Below are 22,494 nucleotides of genomic sequence, written 5' to 3'. Positions count from 1 at the left end.
GTCTTATTCTCCTCTTTTTTCTCATCTTTCTCTTTCATTATCGTCGTTGCCACCAGTCACCACCACCTCCTCCTTTTCCTCCTCATTCCTTTCTCATTTGAATTTATTCTCCTCCTTCTTTTTTCTCCTCCTCCGTCGTCATCATCATCATTATCGTCATCGCTGCTACTACTGCCTTTTCTATGTTTTTATAATAGCATTAAAGAAGAGAGTTCTATATTTTTGTAGCAATATTTCGTTGTTAAAATTAATAAATTTTGATGTCAAAATTAAAAAATTTTGGTATTTTAGTTTTTGGCAAGAGTTCAATCCAATAAGTGTGAACCTACTTTCATTCAACTAAATAAGATTCTAATATAGTACAAACATGTTCATTTAAGTAATTTCGGTATTATGTTGTGTTCTTTTAATATGCAATTTACTTTTTACATTCATTCAATTAAATAAGATTGTAATGCATGTTCATTAAGTCTAATATAAGAAATAGAGAAAAGCTCTACATACAAGCCATTAGGGCTTGTATGCTTTACAAGTTCATTAAGCAATAAAGCCACAAAACGCGCTGCATGCCCTACGTCCAATACACGCGCTATATAAAGATCCCGCATATATGTAACTACCAAATTTAAAAGATTTGTTTCCTTCTTCGTTCACCTTATCGTTCTTCTTTTTCTCGTTCTTCTTTCCTTATTTCTAGATTTGTTTTCTTCTTCGTTCTTCTTCTCGTTCTTCTTCTTCTTGTTCTTCTCTCTTTCTAACTCTAGCTTCGTTTTCTATCGATTTTTGTTTACTGAAATCAAAGTTTGGATTCGTTTTGAAGATAATGGATGATTCAACCTCAGATTCTCAGCTGAATCAGGGCGAAGTGGATTATGAATTTGAATCTAATGAAGTTCCTGAGGTTTGATTTACATACGTTTACTCTGAATTTTGTTGCAGTAATTTGTATAGCATTGTGTAGCTGAATAATTCGTGAACATTGACTGTGAGACTAACGTGTCAACATAAATCTGTGGATTGAATGTAATGTATTTGATTGATTATCTGGAATTTATAGCAGACGCTCGGGTGTAGATCAAAACTTGTTTGGGTGTATTTTTTCTGGAGTGTGGGTGTATTTACAGTTTATGGCTTTTTCTGTTATTTTAGCTGAGTTGTTGTCGTTCGGGTGTATTATATGAGATATGATTGGGTGTATTTTTAGTTTTCGTCATGGTGTATTCTGCAGCCTGTGTATTTACAGCTTATGGCTTTTATTGTCATTTTGGTTGAGTTGGTGCCGTTCGGGTGTATTATATTACCAATAATTGGGTGTATTTCTAGTTTTTGACATGGTGTATTTTGCAGCCTCTCTCTGTTGTTGATGACCAGTTTGTTCCAAAGGTTGGAATGACCTTTACCACCCTTGAAGATGCTGGAAAATTTTACAGGAACTAGTATTTCAGAGATGTTATTTCATTTGACACCACATACAATACAAACAGGTAATAAACTGTCCCTTTTTATGATTCTAAATTAATGTGTTTTATGAATCTGCCACAGAGGTGTATATTGGGTGTTTTTTGGGTGTATACAAAGCATTTGTTGGGTGTACGTAATGATTTTCCATTCTGCACTATGGTAATTTGTTTCAGGTATAATTTGGTTTGTGATTCTTTTGTCGGGGTGAATCACCACGGTCAGTCAACACTTCTTGGATGCTCTTTGATGAAAAACAAAGAAATTGAATCATTCAAATGGTTATTTCAATGTTGGCTTCGTTGCATGGGAGGAAATGCTCCGAAAGGGTTTTTTGCCGATCAATGTGCATCAATGAAAAGGGCTTTAGAGGCCTGTATGCCAACAACAATTCACCGTTGGTGTATTTGGCACATCATGAAGAAGATTCCAAGCAAATTAAACGGGTACAAGGGACATGCAGAAATTGAACAAGAAATGAGCGAAGTTGTTTGGAACTCTCATAGTAAAGACTCATTTGATAGGAATTGGAATGAATTTCTGCTGAATTTTGGTCTTGTGGACAACAAGTGGCTTTCAGGTAATGTTTGTTTAAAATCTGCAGCAGAGATGTAAATTTAATTTTCTTCGGGTGTATTTATAGTCTGTGTTTGGGTGTATTCTGCAGATCTCTATGAAAACCGTCATATATGGGTTCTAATCTATCTGGATCACCACTTCTGGACAGGGATGAGAAGCACGCAAAGGATCTCTATGTTATAAAATACTGTTTATTTTTTTTTACAATGGTTTAAGGGTTTTGGGTATTAGGGTTTAGGGTTTTATGGTTTACGGGGTACGGGTTAGGGTTTAGGTTTTAAATGTTTCGTGTTTAGGGTTTTAGGGATAAAGCATTAGGGGGATAGATTTTTTGGTGTATATTCAACGTTCTTTGGGTGTAAAAAATAGCAAGTTATGGATGTATATTTGGTTTGACTTTTTCCTTCATATTATAGTACCTGTAATTCATACATTTTGAATACAGCAGAGAGATTTTAATTATTGAAAGAAATTTTACAATAAACAGAACTATAATTGAAAAATTTTTACAGCATGTGTTCAATTTGTTACAAGACTATATAACATTTACATTAAACAGTGTCAATATCCTCAGAATCTATCTGACAATATGAACTCAATAAAAATGAGGATGACTTGGACAGTCTTATTGCATTACTTTTCCTAATGGCTTCAGCTTTGTCTAGATTCATGTCATGGAATAGAATCTTGGAAGCATATTCCACTCTAAAGTGGTCCACCTCGTCCTACAGTTAAAAAGAATATTCTGTTTAATCAACCATGTTAATTGAGAAATATAATGTAATACAGAGTTATTTACTTTTTAAACACATTTACCTAGCTGACATTTATTTCATCTAAGCACACTTACATTTCTTCCAACTTCGTTTCTGGCTGCCATTTTTTCTGAAATAAAAAATACACTCATAGATATCAGCAAGATACACCCAAGGATATAAATAAGATACACCCATAGATATGAGTCAGATACACCCATAGATATCAGTCAGATATCACTCAAACATGCATTAATATACAAGGGCAAGCAACATTACAAGGTCAGGTAATATACACCCATGGACAATCAAATATTAGAACAGTGAAACTGTTGAATATATATTACAGTATATCAGTTCAGAAAAATACACCCATAGATATCAGCAAGATACACCCAAGGATATAAATAAGATACACCCATAGATATGAGTCAGATACACACATAGATATCTGTCAGATATCACTCAAACATGCATTAAGATACAAGGGCAAGCAACATTACAAGGTCAAGTAATATACACCCATGGACAATCAAATATTATAGCAGTGCAACTGTTGAATATATATTACAGTATATTAGTTCAAAAAAATACACCCATAGATATCAACAAGATACACCCAATGATATAAATAAGATACACCCATAGATATGAGTCAGATACACCCATAGATATCAGTCAGATATCACTCAAACAAGCATTAATATACAAGGACAAGCAACATTACAAGGTCAAGTAATATACACCCATGGACAATTAAATGTTAGAACAGTGCAACTGTTGAATATATTACAGTATATCAGTTCAGAAATATACACCCAACAAAGTATGTGATATACACCCAACAAGTTACTCCATATACACCCAGCAAATTACGCATTATATTCCAAACAATCAATTACCAGAAGAACTAGAAAAACAACTACAGTAATACCTAGAACAAATAAGAAGAACACTATAACCTAGAACCAAGAATAACAGTAAAACGTAGAACAAGTAGAATATTAAAAACTGTAAAATGAGACTTAGAACAAGAACAGTAAAACCTAGAAGAATGTAGAAGAACAGTAAAACCTAGTTCTTCGTTTTCGAAATCTGAAAAATATAGAATATGAGTGAAATAGTAACGTAACGTACCTTGAGTATTATAACTTCATTTTTTCTTGAGATTCTTGATCGAGAGTTCTACGTTGTGTTGGTGGAGAATTCTGATCTTCGCGACAAGTGCTATCTCTGCAGTTTGGAATGTTGCTCGAAAATGGACGGTTTGTGTTTTCTTTGAACGGGTTGGAGAAGTGGAAGAGTGCTCCATTAAGGAGAGCTATTTGGGAAGAGAAACCGTTTGAGTGGGACGCGTGTAATTTACGCTCCATTCAAAGTGAGATGAGTGCACGTGTGAATGATGTGTGGGTTGGAAATTTGTAAAACTTGTAGGGCCTTTTTACTTGTATGTGTAGCAGGCCCGTAAGAAATAATACTCCTGAAAAAGTAAGAATAATAGTTCAAAACTCCTCCTTCTTTTATTCTTCGTTATCTTGATTATCATGATTAATTAGCAAGATCAGAACATCAAATTTGAATATCCCTTCTCATTATTTTTAGTTAGTAAGTAATAGAAGAAAAGAAGCTCTCATAGAAGCATAAGAAGATATTAAGAAGACATTTATGTGTTTATAGTAAAATTTTGGAGTTAAAATTAAAAAGTTTTTGTGTTTTGGTAACAACATTTTGGTATCAATATTAAAAAGTTTTGGTGTCAAAATTAAGAAATTTTGGGTTTTTTTTTTGTTTCTAGCAACAAGTCAATCCAATAAGTATATACCTACATTCATTCAAAAAATAAGATTGTAATATAATACAAATATGTTCATTCAAGTAATTTTGGTACTATCTTATGATCTTTTAGTATGCAATTTACTTTTTACATTCATTCAATTAAATAAGATTGTAATACATGTTTATTCAAGTCTAATATAAAAAGTAATACTCCTAAAAAAAAAAAGTAGAAAAAACAATTCAAAATCTCCTCCTCCACAACCACCACCACCACCCCAAAAAAATATGCAGCATTAAAGAAGCTGTATTTTTGTAATTAAATTTTCGTGTCAAAATTAAAAAATTTCAGTGTTATTGTTAAAAAATTTTAGTGTTATTTTTTAACAAATTCTGCATAATTTAAAATTTTTTATCATTTTTTTTTGTTATTATCATTTTCTTCTTCTTTTCTTGTCTCATTCTTATAATTCTTCTTATTTTACCCTTTTAATAAGAATAAAAATAAGAAAAAAAATCATACAATAAAAAGAAGACATACATAATGTTACAAAAAATCACCAAAAAGATGAAGATGAAAAGAAAAAAAAATCACAGCAACTGCATAGAAAGAAAAGAAAAAAAATCACACCAAAATTTGAACTCAAATATAGTATATTAAGAGACATATGGTTTAACCAGTTGAGCTAAGTCTCAACAGGTTTTCTCTTGGACGTTAAACAGGTTATTAGTTATGTTAGGGCCTCAATTTTTAGCACGAGCCCAACGTATAGCCCACCATGTAGCATAAGTTAAGCCCAACTAATTGTGGAAGAAAACTTAATATAAGGTCATGAGCTTTGTGATAAAACATAGATCCAGAGCCCATTGAAAATAAAAAGACTCTCCTTTTTGTATTTGGTGCATGAGCAACGGTGAATGCTATTTCCAAGTGAGACCAAAAAAATAATAGCATTTGGAATTGGAAGCTTTGTATTGAGAATATGAGGGTGTGGTGAGACATGGAATCAAAATCATGAATCATAATTGGTGTAAGCCATATTACCTTATCCATATATATCCACATCCAAATCCACACCACCCATCTAAATTCCAAAATAACACCTCTCCCTGTTTCATCTCATCCTGAAATGGCAATGGCAACACAAGCTTCCCTCTTCACCCCACCCCTCTCTGCTCCCAAGCCCACCGACCGTACATGGAAGCAAGCAGCCGCAGTGTCCTTCACCACCCCGAAGCTGAACCTGAGGTTCCCAAGCGTAAGAGCTTCGGCTGCAGAGGAGAAAGTAGAGGCTGCTGCAGCAGAGAAGGAGAAGGAGGAGGCACCAGTGGGGTTCACCCCACCTGAGCTGGATCCAAACACGCCATCCCCAATATTCGGAGGAAGCACTGGAGGACTATTGAGGAAGGCCCAAGTGGAAGAGTTCTACGTCATAACATGGGATTCCCCGAAAGAACAGATCTTTGAGATGCCCACAGGTGGTGCCGCCATAATGAGGCAGGGTCCAAACCTTCTGAAGCTTGCAAGGAAAGAGCAGTGCCTTGCACTTGGGACAAGGCTTCGGTCAAAGTACAAGATCAAGTACCAGTTCTACAGGGTGTTCCCCAATGGCGAGGTCCAATACTTGCACCCCAAGGATGGTGTCTACCCTGAGAAAGTCAACCCTGGTCGCCAAGGTGTTGGTCAGAACTTCAGGTCTATTGGCAAGAACGTTAGCCCCATTGAGGTCAAGTTCACTGGCAAGCAACCCTATGATTTGTAATTCAGCCTAATCTCTATTGTACTTACTTATTATAATCATATTAATCTCTGTACCTTATGTGTTTACGTATTTCTATTGTTGGGTTTTATGATTAACTATATAGTTGGGTAGTATGCTATTTTGTTTGATTCGTGCTGGGACAAGATAATTGAATTAGTTGCTTCTGATTGAAGATATATACAATCGTAGAAATTCATATTACAATAATAATTAGCTATTCCGCTATTCAATTATTATGGTATGATTATATACAAAATGAAGAAGCTAAGTAGCATTGGTTAATCATATTCAATAAGATGAAGCTGAAGATAGTGGTGGCGTTGGTGCTGTTCCAAGCACACCCTCAGAGCTCAACCTTGTTGGAACCATAATCACCAATTCATACCCAGCATCATCCAATCTAACCTTTCAAGACGTGGCGTATGATGAACTCGACAAGCCACTTGAGCAATAATTTGATATTGAGGTGCTATATAGAGGATTCATATCACAACTTACTTTGACTGTGGCGAATATCGCTTTGGACAATCTGCATCTTCACATAAGCGGTTGAGCCTCTCACAGATGTGGCAACTACGTCTATGTTATTGACTGGGAGTTTAAGCCAAGTGGTAGTATCAAATAATTAATTCTAGTCGATGCTGAATCTTAATTACTAATTAATTAATGACAATAATTAGGGATGAAGGGAGAGTGAAACTCCTAAGTTGGCAGTGGTAAATTCTAACAAAATTTTCATTTTTTAAAAATAGTTTATAAAATTAATGAAGGGAGCGGTTTGACCATGTACTTCCAAACGATGAGTGGATGGATTGTTTTTCATCAGCCTCGCTGTCTCGATTTGCAGAAATAGGTTCAGATCATGTGCCTATCCTCCTTGATACAAATTTGGTCATAGAAAAATCTAATCGGAGGTTTAAGTTTCAGGAGAGATAGTGTGGTTTAGAAGAAATTCGGATAATTATCACTGAAACTTGAAGGAATGGGTGGATGGCACAATAATATTTGTTTTGGCTCATAAATTGAAGTATTGTAGGCACTGTATTGTTCAATGGCAGCAACAGAACAAATCTAATTCGAAGAAGGACATTGGTGAACTCACATCTCAACTTGAAATTCTTAGAGAGGATGGTATTACTGGGGGAGAACAGGTTGAAACCTTGGAAAATAAACTTGAGGATGCTTACTTTAGGGAGGAAAGCTATTGGAGGGAGAAATCTCGTGTAAAGTGGCTAAAAGAAGAGGACAGAAATACAAGTTTCTTTCACCAATCATTCCAATTCAGAATTCGAAGAAATAAAATTTGAAACTTGGAAAACAATGATAGTATGTATGTTATCACCTGTGAGGAAATTGCACAAGTAGCTGAAACATACTTTAAAGATATCTTCACATCGATTAACCAAACTAATCCGGCACATGCATTTGAAGATTTTAAAACCAAAGTTTCAGCAACCATGAACAGAAAATTAATTAGATCGGTCAGTTTTGATCTGGTAAAACATGCGGTCTTTAGTGTTTACCCCCAGAGCGTCCTTGGTAATGATGGATTTACGACTAAATTCTTTCAATTCTACGAGAGTTTAGTAGGGGAGAATATTTTTAAGGCTATTCGCAGTTTCTTTGTCAGTGGTAGACTACTAAAGAGCTTCAACCAAATACAAATCTGTCTCATTCCTAAAATTCCTTATGCAAAGGATATGACATAGGTTAGACCCATCAGCCTTTCCTCAATTGGGTATAAGATTATTTTTAAAGTACTAGTCCATCGACTACAAAAATTTATGACTTCGCTGATTAGCCTTAATCAAGTGCCTTCATTAAGGGTAGAATGATTTCAGACAATGTCCTAATCTCTCATGAATGTATGCACTATCTAAAGACAAAGAAGAGGGGCCTATCGAGTGAAATGGCTGCTAAATTGGATATGAGCAAAGCCTATGATCGTGTTGAGTGGCATTTTCTTTGGTTCATTTTGGAGAAGCTGGAATTTGAATCTAGGTGGATTGGTTGGATACAGGAGGTGGTAACTACAGTTTCTTACTCTATCGTTGTTGAAGGTAAACCTTTTGTTTTTTTAAACCAAATAGAGATATCCGTCAAAGAGACCCTCTATCTTCGTACCTTTTTCTTTTCTGTGCAGAAGGATTATCCTTTTTGCTCAACAAGGCAGAGCAAAACGGTCTCATTGAAGGTATTTAGATCAACTGAAGATGTCCTATTGCTAATCATTTATTGTTTGCGGATGACTCAATCCTTTTTTGCAAAGTGTCAAAAATAGTTGTGAAAATATTCTCAATCTTCTTCAGTCATACGAGGGGTTCAGTTGCCAAAAAGTTAATTTACATAAATCAGCTTTATTTTTTAGTAATAATACTCCTCCCTCTGCTCGATTACTACTGGCTCGGAAATTGAAAATTGATCATATTGATGCACAGGATAAATATTTGGGTCTTTCATCTACAATCCAAAAATAAAAAAAGGCCACCTTCAGAGAAATCAAGGACAAGGTGAGGAAGCGATATCAAGGATGAAAAAAAAAACTTCTCTCCTCTATAGGCAGGCATGTTCTAATCAAAGCTATTAGGGAGGCTATCCCAATTTATTCATTATCATGTTTCTGTCTTCCTGACACTTTAATTAGGGAGATTCACAACATACTCTCCTAATTTTGGTGGGGTAAAAAAGGTACAGAGTAAAAAATAGCATGGGTTAGTTGGGATATTATGACAAGACCGAAATTAGAAAGTGGGCTAGGTTTTAAAGACCTAGGGATCAGAATTTAGCGCTATTAGCAAAACAATGTTGGAAAGTTGTCTCTCAACCACAATCACTCCTATCTAGACTCCTCAAAGGTAAATATTTTCGATACAGTTCTATAATAAATGCAGAGATCGGAATAGTACCTTCATGGGGGTGGCGTAGCATATTGGAAGGGCGTAAAGTTGTTGAAAAGAGGCTGGTTTGACGAGTTGGTGCTGGATCTAGTATCCGAATCTTCAGTGATTCTTGACTTGCTCCTCCACATCCTTATGTTGTTTTTTCATCTAAAACTTCCAATCTACAAAATCAACCACTATTGATGGTCAAAGACTTAATACTTTCTAATAGTAAGTGAAATCAAACTCTAATTAAAAGTATTTTTTCTGAGGACACTAGTCAGCGTGTGCTAGCAACAACAATTAGGGGTGGAGAAGATAAAATTTATTGGGCCCTTAATAAAAGTGGTTTATATGAAGTGAGTACTGGGTACCGTGTGGCTTATGGATTCTCGCATCCTCCCATTGAATTTTGCCCAAAGATTATGAGACAACGAAATTTGTAGCAAGAACTGTGGAAGCTGAAAATTTCAGGGAAGATTAAGATTTTTCTCTGGAGGGGCTTCCATGAAAAGCTTTCAGTGCTGCAAAAGCTTCATCATCGCATCCCATTGATTCAACCTATCTGTTGAAGATGCATACAATTCTTAGAAATAATCAATCATTGTATCTTCCATTGTGTAAAATCAAAGAAAATTTGGTCAAAAATAGGCTTACCAACTACTAGAAGGAGCACCGAAGACTCTGATTTCTATGTTGAGTGGAACTTGAGAATGGGAGCCTTGCGTATCCAACCCAATAGCTCCTCTCGGAGAATGATGATGGTGATTTTGAGCTAGTCCTTATGGAAGGTTAGGAATAGGTTCATTTTTGATAATGTATCAACTAGTATGGAAGAGATAATGGTATCGGTTTTGAAGCTGCAGAAAGAGCTTCAACAAATTTCCACTTCCTAATTGATGAGTACTTTACTTTTTTATCTCCCTTATTAGATTATTATATGATGTTATCTCTATAGTAGAGCATTGGGAGTCCCCCATTTCTTTTATTTGTCCCATATATAGACACCTATATGTTTCTTTCATTTCATGAATGAAATTATCTTGGACAAAAAAAATTAATTTCTATTTTTTTAAAAAAAATTATAGTATCTATATTTAATAAATTAAATTAAATTAATTTTTAATAAATACAAATAACAATAAGTATATTTGCTAAAATAATTTTTAAAATTTAAAAATATTATAATAGATATTAATAGAATTAAAGGGCAATTTACATAAATAAATAAAGTGGGAGAGTTATTTACGTAAATGTGCAAATCTGTATGTTGTTACGATTTTGTGCAAAATGGATTTATATGTAAACCGTGGCAACCCACCACGGTTTCTAAACATGCATAAACCGTGGGAGGTCACCACGGATTAGGAGCAAATTTTTGTAGGAGAAAACCGTGGTAGGTCACCACGGTTTATGAAGGAAATTTGGCAAGCATAAACCGTGGGGAGTCACCACGGTTTATGAAGAAACTTGTTTGCACATAAAACCTTGTGGGTCACCACGGTTTATGTGTGGTAAATAATGGCCAGAAAATCTTGTTAATTTTATGTCCAAGAGACACAACTTATTTTTTATTTTTTATTATTCTTGTTAAATTTTTTATAATTATATTTTTATTATTATTTTTCATCTCAAATTTTTTTAATGAAAAAATGAGAATAAATTAGATTTTCATAATTTGTTCTAGTTTATCACCAAGCAGAATTACAAGAACACAAAATTTTGTGTCTCTATCCATCAGTGTCTTGTTCTGTCCTATTTTCAGTGTCTTATCCTATTTTGTTGTTGAAAACAAAGGCAGCCTAATAAATACACACTATATAGTACATTTTATAAAGAAAAAAAATCATCTATTTCTATTGAATATTTATAATAAAATTTTTTCGTTCTCTTTATGTATTATTGACTAATATATACTATAAAATTTTTACATGTATTATCAATTAGTTTTTCATTATGTTTATCCCTATTTTTCATTTTACACTATATTTAAATATTTATTATACTATAAAAAATATTAATGAACATAATAAAATAATTACTTATTAATATTTTTTAGAGTATTCATTAATATTCTTAAAATATAATAAATATTTTTTATTTTAAATTTAACAAATACTAATGTATCAATATACACTTATATGTGAATTTATTAAATCTATATAAAAGATTTAATCAATAAGCATGTTAATGAATATTAATATACCAATATTAACAAGTAATTATTTTATTGTACTCATTAATATGTTATAGTGTAATAAATCTTTATTTTATAAATGAAAAAATAAAGATGTATATAATGAGAGAGGTCACCTTAAGCTTAAACGAACTTTTGAGTAGTTTTTATAAGTTCGCCTAAGATTTTGAAAACTTCATAAAAACTCAAAATAAAAAATAAAAACACAGATTCCAAACATTAATGTTAGTGTAATTTATTTTTAAAAATATTTTTTATTTTATAATAGAAAAAAATCCAAAAATTTCATGGTGTTTATTATTAGAGTCTAATTTTTTTCTAATTTATTTTACATCACAAATTTTAAATATTTTAAATTTATTAAATTTCATCATCTTAAATTAAATATTAATTTTTTATTTTTTAGTAAATAGACATCAATTTTTTAAGCACTATAAAAATCATTTTCTTAGTATTATCTGATTTTTTTTATTGTACTCTTTCTATTATAAAAATAATGATTTTTATAATAAACAGCTTTGTGTCTCTTGGACATAAAATTAACAAGATTTTCTGGCCATTATTTACCACATATAAACCGTGGTGACCCACAAGGTTTTATGTGCAAACAAGTTTCTTCATAAACCGTGGTGACTCCCCACGGTTTATGCTTGCCAAATTTCCTTCATAAACCGTGGTGACCTACCACGGTTTCCTCCTACAAAAATTTGCTCCTAATCCGTGGTGACCTACCACAGTTTATGCATGTTTAGAAACCGTGGTGAGTTGCCACGGTTTACATATAAATCCATTTTGCACAAAATCGTAACAACAAACAGATTTGCACATTTACGTAAATAACTCTCCCACTTTATTTATTTACGTAAATTGCCCAGAATTAAATTTAGATATTAATTAATGTATGATATTATATTAGACTTTTTAATTTTAATAAGCATAACTCAACTTTAAAAAGTTTTTTTTTATTTAGAAAAAAAATTTATTTAAGAAAATAGTCTAACGACACTTACAAATCGCAAAAAACACATAAGATCTAAAATTAAGACAGAAAATAGATAAGTTCTAAGTTAAACTATTGTTTGAGAACAGATACGGGGTTTGATTATAAAGAATTTTATAAGACAAAAACAGAAATAGATTACAAATTTTATTGTTTCTAAAACTACATATGCTGCAGCACAGAAACATAATAGATCTGAAAGCTTTCTGAGTCTAGAAATATTTTCATGAATGAAAGGTTTTTTTAATTGTATCTTCATCCCATACTTATAATACCATTTTTAAAACACTATAAAAAAAATAATACACCACAAAAAGAAGAAAAATAACCACAAAAATTATTATAGATTTAAATTTGGATATCATATCTAAATTTTAGAAGAAAAAAAATAGAAACAAGAATAAAAATCACAACTAAAAAAAGATTGCTGCGGGAGAGGGATGAAAGAGGTGGCGACAAAGATGTGGACGATGGAAGAGTGGTAATGACGATGGAATGTGATAGGTGAAGATAGAAATTAAAAATGTAACTGTAAAAATATAACAGTAAATTATCCTTAATTTTACTTTAAAAGAATTGTATGTAAAAAAAGTTCATATCACTAACAATATCATGATAAAATTTAAATTCTTTTGTAATTTAAATTGTAGAAAAAAATATTAAATTAAATATGCAAGTACCTCATCGAACAAGTTATGAAGGGACTTCTTGTCAAAAGCATTATTGTGACTTGTGAGGTATCTCCTCTAACTTGTTATAATTATAATTAGTGGTCTTAACATTATTTTCTTATTTATTTTCTGTTACAACTCATTCTAGTTTATCACAAATTCCTCTTTAACATTATGTTTTTTTTAATAAATTTTTATAATTATTTATAAAAATTTAATTTATTTAAATATTTTAATAAAAATTTATATAATATAATAATATTTTTAACAAAAAAATTAATAAAATTTAAGATAATAATATAATTGTTTATTAAATAATATAAAATAAAATTTAATTATTATTTAGACTTTAAAATATTATTTTAATATAATTTTATAATATTATAAAAATTTTATAAATAATGCTACAATACGGAAGCAAATTTTTTTCTTCACCTCTGAAATGTGGTGGAAGCAAAAAAAAAAGAAACATGTGTTTATATTGACCCTTACTTGACGGATAAATGTTGTAGTATTGCAAAATTGATATAAAATGTGGGCCAAGTTATGCTTAATTAATTAGCCTTAGTTTTACATATAACATAATGATTAGTTATTTGGACTTTTTGGGAAGAAATGGGCTGGATTTAAGCTATGGAAAGTTTTTTTTTTTTTCATTTTTAAACGTTGACAATATATTTAATTTTGTAATTAACCCATATTTTGAATGTTTATGGGTATACTATGTTTTGAAAATATGATGTTTGTAATATTAAATTATTGTGTATTTCTTTTACAGTTAAATTATTTAATTAAAATTTATTATTAATAAAATTATTTTTTTAAACTTAACTTTTTTACGTTACAAATAATTTTAAATTTAAAAAATTTCAGATTTTAAATTTTTTAATTTCAAATTTTAAAATTAGTTCTGCTACATTTTTTATTTCAAATTTTATAATTTCACAATATATTAATAATTTCAAATTTTAAATTTGAGGTTTATTTGTTAATTTAAAAAATTACAAACTAACATCAACTTTTATAAATCCTAACCTATGTTGTAAAACTTTTTACCTAAAAAAAATTCAAATATTTTTATTTCTAATTTTGTAAAATAACATAAAAATAATAAAATGATAAAGTTATCTTTTTCATTATTTTTATGTTTTTAATAAAATTTTTAAAATAAAAATAAAAATATTTTCATAAAATCAAACTAAATTATAAATCCTAATCCCTAAACTTTACGCCTTAAATCTTAAATTCTCAAAGACATACTCTAAACTCTAACTTTAAGTGCATGTTTGGACGCCATTATTTTGTTAAAAAAAGATCTTTTTTTAATGAAAAAAGATCTTTTTTTAATGAAAAAAGATATTTTTTAATGAAAAAAGATATTTTTTTAATTTTTTAACGTGTTTGGCAAATTTCTAGTAGTAAAAATAAAATCACTAGTAAAATAAAAAAAAGATCTTTTTTGAAAAGTTGTAATTTACATCTTTTTTTAAAAGATCTTTTTTCCTTAAAAAAAAGATGTTTTTCATGTAATAAATAAACAAAAAAGTACTTTTATATTGTTATACCCAAACATAATTGATAGATAAAAAGACCTTTTTACATGAGATATCCAAACATAAAATTACTTTTACTTCTCTATAAGATTTTTTAAGAAAAGATAACTCGAAAAAAGATCTTTTCTTAAAAGCTCACCCAAACAAACTCTAAATCTAGAATGCATCAATCTTACATCATAAACTCTAAGTTATAAATTTTAAACACTCAATCCATAATAATAATAATAATAATAATAATAATAATAATAATAATAATATATTATTATTATTATTATTATTATTATTATGAACACCACTTTGACCCCTTGTTACAAACATCAACTTAAGGCTACGCTCTCCATCTCAAACTCTCTCAAGAGCACCAAATAATAATAATAATAATAATAATAATAATAATAATAATAATAATAATAAATAATTGAATGTGTAGAATTTGTAATTTAGAGTATAGTTTAAGATTTATGCATTTTAGATTTAGAGTTAGAGATTAGAGTATATTTTTGAGAATTTAGAATTTAAACCATAAGGTTTAGGGATTAGGATTTATAATTTAGTTTGATTTTATGAAAATATTTTTATTTTAAAAATTTTATTAAAAATATAAAAGTAATGAAAAATATAACTTTATCATTTTATTATTTTTATGTTATTTTACAAATTTAAAAATAAAATATTTAAAATAAATTTTTTTAGGTGAAAAATTTTACAACATAGATTAAGATTTATCAAAGTTGATGTTAATTTGTAACTTTTTAAATTAACAAATAAGCCTCAAATTTAAAATTTGAAATTATTAATATATTGTGAAATTACAAAATTTGAAATAAAAAATGTAACAGAATTAATTTTAAAATTTAAAATTATTTGTAACGTAAAAAAGTTAAGTTTAAATAAATAATTTTATTAATGATAAATTTTTAATTAAATAATTTAACTATAAAAGAAACACACAATAATTTAACACTACAAACATCATATTTCCAAAACACACTATACCCATAAACATTTAAAACATGGATTAATTGCAAAATTAAATGTATTGTCACGTTTAAAAATGAAAAAAAAATTACATTCCATAGCTTAAATCCAACCTATTTCTTCTCAAAAATTGATCTGTTTTAGACAAAAAAAAATCCAAATAACTAATCATTATATTATATGTAAAACTAACACTAATTAATTAAGCATAACTTAGTCCATATTTTATGTCAATTCTGCAATGTTACGGCACTTGTCAGACCAAGTAGGGACCAATGCAAATACGTGTTTTCTTTTTCTGCTTCCACCACATTTCAGCAGATGAGAAAAAAAATTTTCTTCCGTATCGTAGCATTACCCAAATTTTATTACATGATAATTAATCTTAATAAATAAAGATTTATATTTTGATCTTTATATATTTTTTATTTTTTATTTAAAAATAAAAAATTATATTTTTGTTTAAAATATTATATATTAAAAAATATTTATTTATATACTTGAGACATTTAGTATATTTTATATTTATTTCAGTTTATCAATGCTATTTTTTAATAATAATTTTTAATTTATATTTAATAAAATCTAATAATTTATAAATATGTAACATATTTAATAAGTACAAAATTATTATACTTATTTTAAATGTATCCCTTATTTTTAGTAAGTAATTTATTGGGAACAAAAAGAGTTAAAAGCATAATTAAAATATTAACAAGTTCATAATGCTTTGTTATGCCAAAATGCCCCAACCCCAAAAATTGATCCCATTAACTGCCAAAAATCAAAGAGTCTAAACAAAATTGATTAAAGTAGTAAATACATATTCAATTATATACAGCAATCCATTAAAAAATATAGTACACATGGAACCCAAAAAAAAAAATGAAACAATAGCGTCTCAAATATATAGGAAAAGTATGAGTTCTTTAATAATATAATCTTATCTATATTTAAACTTTATAAAATTTTGTACAAATAATTTATAATAAATGATTATTATTTAACCGTTGAAATCATATGACATAAATTAATTTGTGTGTGTGAGAGAGGTGTGAGTGTAACACACTACTACACAGAGTTTTACATCTAGGATATAAAATAGAGGTGGTGTGGTATTACGACCTCTAAAATAAAAAATATATAATAATACATAACAAAGGATATAGTATACTAGGAGTCTTGAAAAACGGATTAAGCAAAATCGCAAAATTTAAAACACAACACTTGGAAAACGGAATAACTTGCGTGTGGAAAAACCTAAAGATCACAGATATGAATAAGCGAAAGAGTGAGTAGAGAGCCAAGAATACAGCATAACTAGCTTTTGACCCAACCTGCGAAATCAAGGTTGGCCGGAGAATATTTATATACATATACAAGTATCCCAAAATACCCTAAATACAGAAATAAGACCCTAACTCTCCTTTAACTTCTACGAGGGACAAAATAATCAAGTTTCTTGGAGAGAAAGCTAAATACACATATAAATATATTGATAACTCCAAAAGAACCCAGGGACCGCTCCGCTTCAGGGATCCAAACATCTAGCAAGGTGCCTCTCGACCTGCATCTAAAAATAACAACACAGTATGTGGTGAGAATCGGAAGTTCTCAGCATGGTAAATGTGTCACGCATACGGGCACGGATGCAGTCATATTTATGAGGGGGCATTTGCCCCCACAGGGTTTTCAATTTTTTTTAAATAATAATTATATATAATATATTTTATTTTAAATTTTAAATGACTTCACTACAAATAAATTAAATTTAATTGGTTAAAGTTTTAAATTCACTTTTTTATTTTTTTTATTATTTTGACTATTATTTAACCTAATCAAATTTAGTTCTTGTGCCGTCACTCTTTTATTCTTTTAAATTCTCTTCTTATTTTTTATATTTTCAACTTTTTTTATTCCTTGTCTATTTGTCATCTTGTCTTCATCAAAAGGTAAATTTTATATTCTCCGTATTTTTTATATAGCTCTTCATGACTCTATGTATCTTTTAATTTCATTGTTTCTCTTTTTGATGTTGTCAATTACAAATTTTAATTTACACAATTATAGTTTAAGTATTAATATAATGTTTTATTCTCTTCATGACTTTATATATTTATTTTATTCTCGATTTATTCATCCTTATTATTTATTTTTTATCTTTTGTTCTATTATATGTATCTATATTGTATATAAAATTTTAAAATGAATTAATTAATTTATTAGTTTAGAATGTATTTTTTATTTTTAGAAATAGTAATAGAAAAATATTTTAATTACAATACATAATTAAACAGATGTATAAAATTTTTCATCTAACATTATATCAAAATTAAATTAAAAAATATATAACAAATTTAATTTTTTAAAAAGAAAGAAAGAAAAAATTATAAATTAAGTTTCTATTAATTTATATAAACATATTTTTTATATATAGATTAATTTTTCTAGTATTTATATATAATTTTAGTTTTAAATTAGAAATACTAGTGTATCATTAGGCGCTAATTTGCTAATTGATTCAGTCTTTTATTATTAAATATGTATAAAAAATTAGTTAGAATAACAAAATATCTATAATTTAACTAAAATATTTTAAGATAAGATTTTAGAAATAATTTTTTTATAAATTATATATAATAAATAATATGTTAAAAATAAAAGTGTTTACTAACTCTTTTTAATTTTTATATCTCCATATAATTAATAATGTTCAATAAAATTTATTTTAATATATATATTTTGCCCCCGCCCCTAAAATTTTCTGGGTCCGTCACTGCACGCATATAATATATAAGGTTCTGGGAATGCCAGAGGCAATCCTAGAACACCGACACTCAGTTATAAAACTTGAATTCTAAACAAAAGCCATAAAAAGGTAGGTGTTCTAAGGAAATCTAAACTTACTTACTTAAACCTAACTTTACACTAAACCGGTCTACCCTTCCTCCGTTCCTCCATCACTATTAATTCAGCAGAGATACTTACTTACTTAAACCTAACTTTACACCAAACTGGTCCACCCTTCCTCCGTTCCTCCATCATTATTGATTCAGCAGAGACAAACAACCAAATAATTTTACGCACATGTAGGAAATAGGTAGTGTAAGTAGCAAATATAACAGGTAACATGATATATATATTCAGTTAGACAATTCCAAGTAATGTATAGCAGACAAAACAAACAAATGCACATGATGTATGCCTGTCCTATGGATGGTGAGGCTCATCTGTAGGTTATCCAGCCAACCCGACAAGTCCAAAAACCTTAGACTATCCCTCGTCGCACATCCTATGAGTCTATGCATAGCTTTTCACATTTCAATCATAATTCATACATTCATTAACATATAATTACTCAATGGAGGATATTCATTCCTGAGAATTTATACGTGCCTGGTCACCCTTACGACGTAGGATCAACAGAGTATCGAGTTTCAACCTGGAACACATGGTGACAAGCCACGATTCTGTTACCCAGAAAAACGCGTATCTCAAATATCATTAATTCATAAGCCGTTTAATATTCATAATCATTATATAATCATTCATCATAGCCATGGCATCATAACTTCATTTAACATCTACATCTTTTTCTTATAACTCCTCATGTTTACCCCTTTCTTCATTCTCAAGTTACCTTATTTCCTTAGCTTCAATTGGCTACTAGACTTAGTATTATACCTTATGACTAAAAGGATGAAAATAAAGGTTTAGAAGTCTAAAATCTGGTTTAAAACACAAAAATCCAGTTTTGCAGGAAATAAAGGCCACGCGTACGTGTGGGAGTTTTAAAAGTCAGCCCGCACGCGCATTCCCTTACCATACACGTAGGTAAGAACATCATGTCATGCGTATGTGTGGGCCATGAGCACGTGTGGTCATGCATGCTGGTTCATCACGCGTACACATGGGGGCTACTCGCGCACGCGCAGTTTAAAATTCCACGCCACGCGTACGCACGGGCTACACGTACACGTGGACGTACGTTGTTAAAAAAAACCCAGATTACCCAGAAAGCTGCATAATACCCAGAAAGCTGTTATACCCACCTGCATAATACATAATTCACAACAAAACTTTCGACGTCCATAATTTTTTCTACAAAATTCTGTTGTTCACAAAATTTATACCGTTCAAAAGCTTGCAAAACCATCTTTGAGTTGAAACAAGTTCCATTTCCAACCAAAATTTGAGACTCCATTTATAAACTGCCGAAGTTCGGCCGAAATCCAAGTTTTTCAAAGACTTCAAAACCTCATTCTCACTCAATTCAACATATTCATAACCATCAATATAACTCACTCTCAGCAATAGCACAACAATCCTTGCAATTCTATCATTTTCTTAGTCCATTAACATCTCATTTCAATCCAAACTTTACAAGTTTTAATCACAAACTCACATATTAATCTATATACATCTATTGTCATTATCATAAATTCTCCAACCATCATCACATCATTATTCATTATATTAATACCAACAACATCAAATAAACACCACTCAAGCTCAAACCATATCATTATATTGCCATGATCATAAATTCTCCATCCATCATCATTATATATATATATATATATATTCAACTCATATTGTCAATTGCTCAACTATAACCAAACACCAAGAAGACATCATAAATTCACCATATTCCTCAACACATGTCCAACATCAATTTATCCATCAATATCATAAAGACTAATCATTTAACATATTTAACCACTTCAACTTATCCTATAGTTCTCTAATCTAAGTTTTCACAGAACCTTACATATTAAATGCGCAAAATCTAAACCATACATTGGCCACTTTTACTTACTGTCCAAAGCAACACTTAAGCTACACACACAGCTCCTCAATTCATAAGATCACCAAGACTTGATATCAATCCAAGGCTTCCAATGTCCACAATATCAAGTTCCAATGCAATTGCAACACATCACCTAATACAAATATACAACATATATATACCCAACTTAATATCTATTGAACAAATTCAGAATTTAGATAGGGCTGTAGTTTTCTCACCTTACCCGAACTTTGTATAAACAAGAGTGAACGTATTCCTCAAGTTAATTGGATCCTAATACATCAAAGAGTAAAAAAATTCAATATCACTAATAATTTTTGAAAATTGAGGGGGAAGGAGAGGCTGGAGTGTTAAGATAACTTACCAAAAACTATTTCGATAGAATTGTAGAGCTCGACGCGCTGGACACGTAGCCGCAAACGGTGCGGCGATTGGAGGTCGGATGAAGAAATTATGGTGGATGGAAGTGGGATATAGGTTTTGGTCTTTACCTTTCTTCTTCCACGGCGGCTGGAACGAAATCAAGAATAGAAGGAAAGTGATGAGCTGAAGCTCATTTAAGTGATGGGTCCGGTTGGACATGGTTCAATTGGTTTGGTTTATTCGGTCTAATTTTGGACCAAATTTTTTTAAATTGGTGTTAAAATTTTCGTTTTGAAGAGATCTATCCTATTTTAATATTAGATTTATATTTTTATTTTTTTTAATTAAAATTTAATTTATTGACTAATTATTCGCTAATTTTATGAAATTTATAGTGAAAGAGAGAGATTAAATGTATTATTATAGGTGAGACTGTTTTGCTCCTCTGCTTTTTATGTGCTACAGTGGGAATAACTTGAACAATCTCCATGACAGACATAGAGATGATGACTTTGCTTCAATCAATCAATGTCCCAATCTTTGGATCTTTTTATTATAAAATAAAATAATTTTTTTTAAAAAATTATTAAAACTTTAAATTTTGGAGTTTAACTTTTTTTTTGTGAGACTATGGAGCAAGTTCGTCGTACTCAGAGTCGAATTTTATAAAATTCATAAAATTTGCAGGCTAACTTCAACTTCTTAAAATTTTTTTACATATTGAAAAGCACAATTTCTACTACATTATTATGTGTCATACATATGATTTTATTTAATTTTTTCTGAGTTTTTAAAAATATGTATTCCTAAAAAAACTAATGTGAAAGTACAAAAATTTTAAGTTATTTTTAAATACGATTTATTTTTGTATATTTTTATATATTTCTATATACTTTTGTAGACGACATAATAAGTATAAACTAATTAATAAATTATTAAAATTTAAAAATAATTACATTAGTGTAAAAATAATTTAAAAAATACTTATCGTAAAAAAATTAAAATTTTATATAATTATTTAATTATAACTTGCCAACCAATAACGCGATGGTTTGACTACTCTGATCGAGTTAATTACCGGTATAAATATGCTCCAAACAAAACTTTTTCTCTTTTTGGACATGGGATTCAGTAGAGCCCAAAGCCAAACAAAATCCAATCCAGTCTCTAGTCTCTACCACAGCCTTGCCAGAGAAATAAAAACAAATTTAAATTTCAAAATTTATACACAACAAACGAGACAACTCTAATTTGGCACTAAAATTTCAAATTGAAAACTTTTTTTTCTGCCTATATATAATCAGTGATTCAAAAATCAAAATCATTTTAGTATAACTATAACATTTGTGACATTTACCTTCCATCATCGCACTACTAATAGAAAATTCACAAGCAACTTTGGTAGTAATGATTTTATATCTGACCAACATGACCAGCAGCTCCGTGATAAATATGGAGGTGGTGACTGGTTTCTTAATTTTTGGGATTTTTTTATTATAAAATAAACAAAATTATTTTTCAAAAAAAATTATTGAAACTTTAAATTTCAGAATTCAACTCTTTTTTGGTGGGGGACAAGATTTTCGTATCCACCCACAAATTTTATAAAATTCACAAAATTTGTGGTACTCTCTTGTCCAACTTCAAAACTTTTATGTATTCCTGTATACTTCTAGAAATAATGATAATAATTGTCATTGCCGCGAATAATT

At 29.8% G+C, this 22,494-nt stretch overlaps 1 protein-coding gene and 1 long non-coding RNA gene across 2 annotated transcripts; one reads left to right on the top strand and one right to left on the bottom strand.

The window, feature by feature from the left end:
- The first annotated feature begins 5,636 nt into the window (after positions 1-5,636).
- On the top strand, positions 5,637-6,454 carry LOC130951893 (photosystem I reaction center subunit II, chloroplastic-like). The gene has a single exon (XM_057880643.1). The coding sequence runs from the start codon at positions 5,696-5,698 to the stop codon at positions 6,326-6,328; it is 633 nt and encodes a 210-aa protein (XP_057736626.1). The 5' UTR covers positions 5,637-5,695; the 3' UTR covers positions 6,329-6,454.
- A 13,713-nt stretch (positions 6,455-20,167) lies between these two features.
- LOC130951951 (uncharacterized) lies at positions 20,168-20,933 on the bottom strand. Its single transcript, XR_009074160.1, has 3 exons — positions 20,784-20,933; positions 20,638-20,692; positions 20,168-20,552 (listed from the first exon to the last, which is right to left on the bottom strand). It is a non-coding gene; the product is annotated as an uncharacterized LOC130951951 (long non-coding RNA).
- Positions 20,934-22,494: the final 1,561 nt, after the last annotated feature.

The sequence above is a fragment of the Arachis stenosperma genome, chromosome 9, assembly GCF_014773155.1.
Source record: "Arachis stenosperma cultivar V10309 chromosome 9, arast.V10309.gnm1.PFL2, whole genome shotgun sequence".
Taxonomy (NCBI): domain Eukaryota; kingdom Viridiplantae; phylum Streptophyta; class Magnoliopsida; order Fabales; family Fabaceae; genus Arachis; species Arachis stenosperma.
This window is presented reverse-complemented; position numbering and strand designations above follow the sequence as displayed.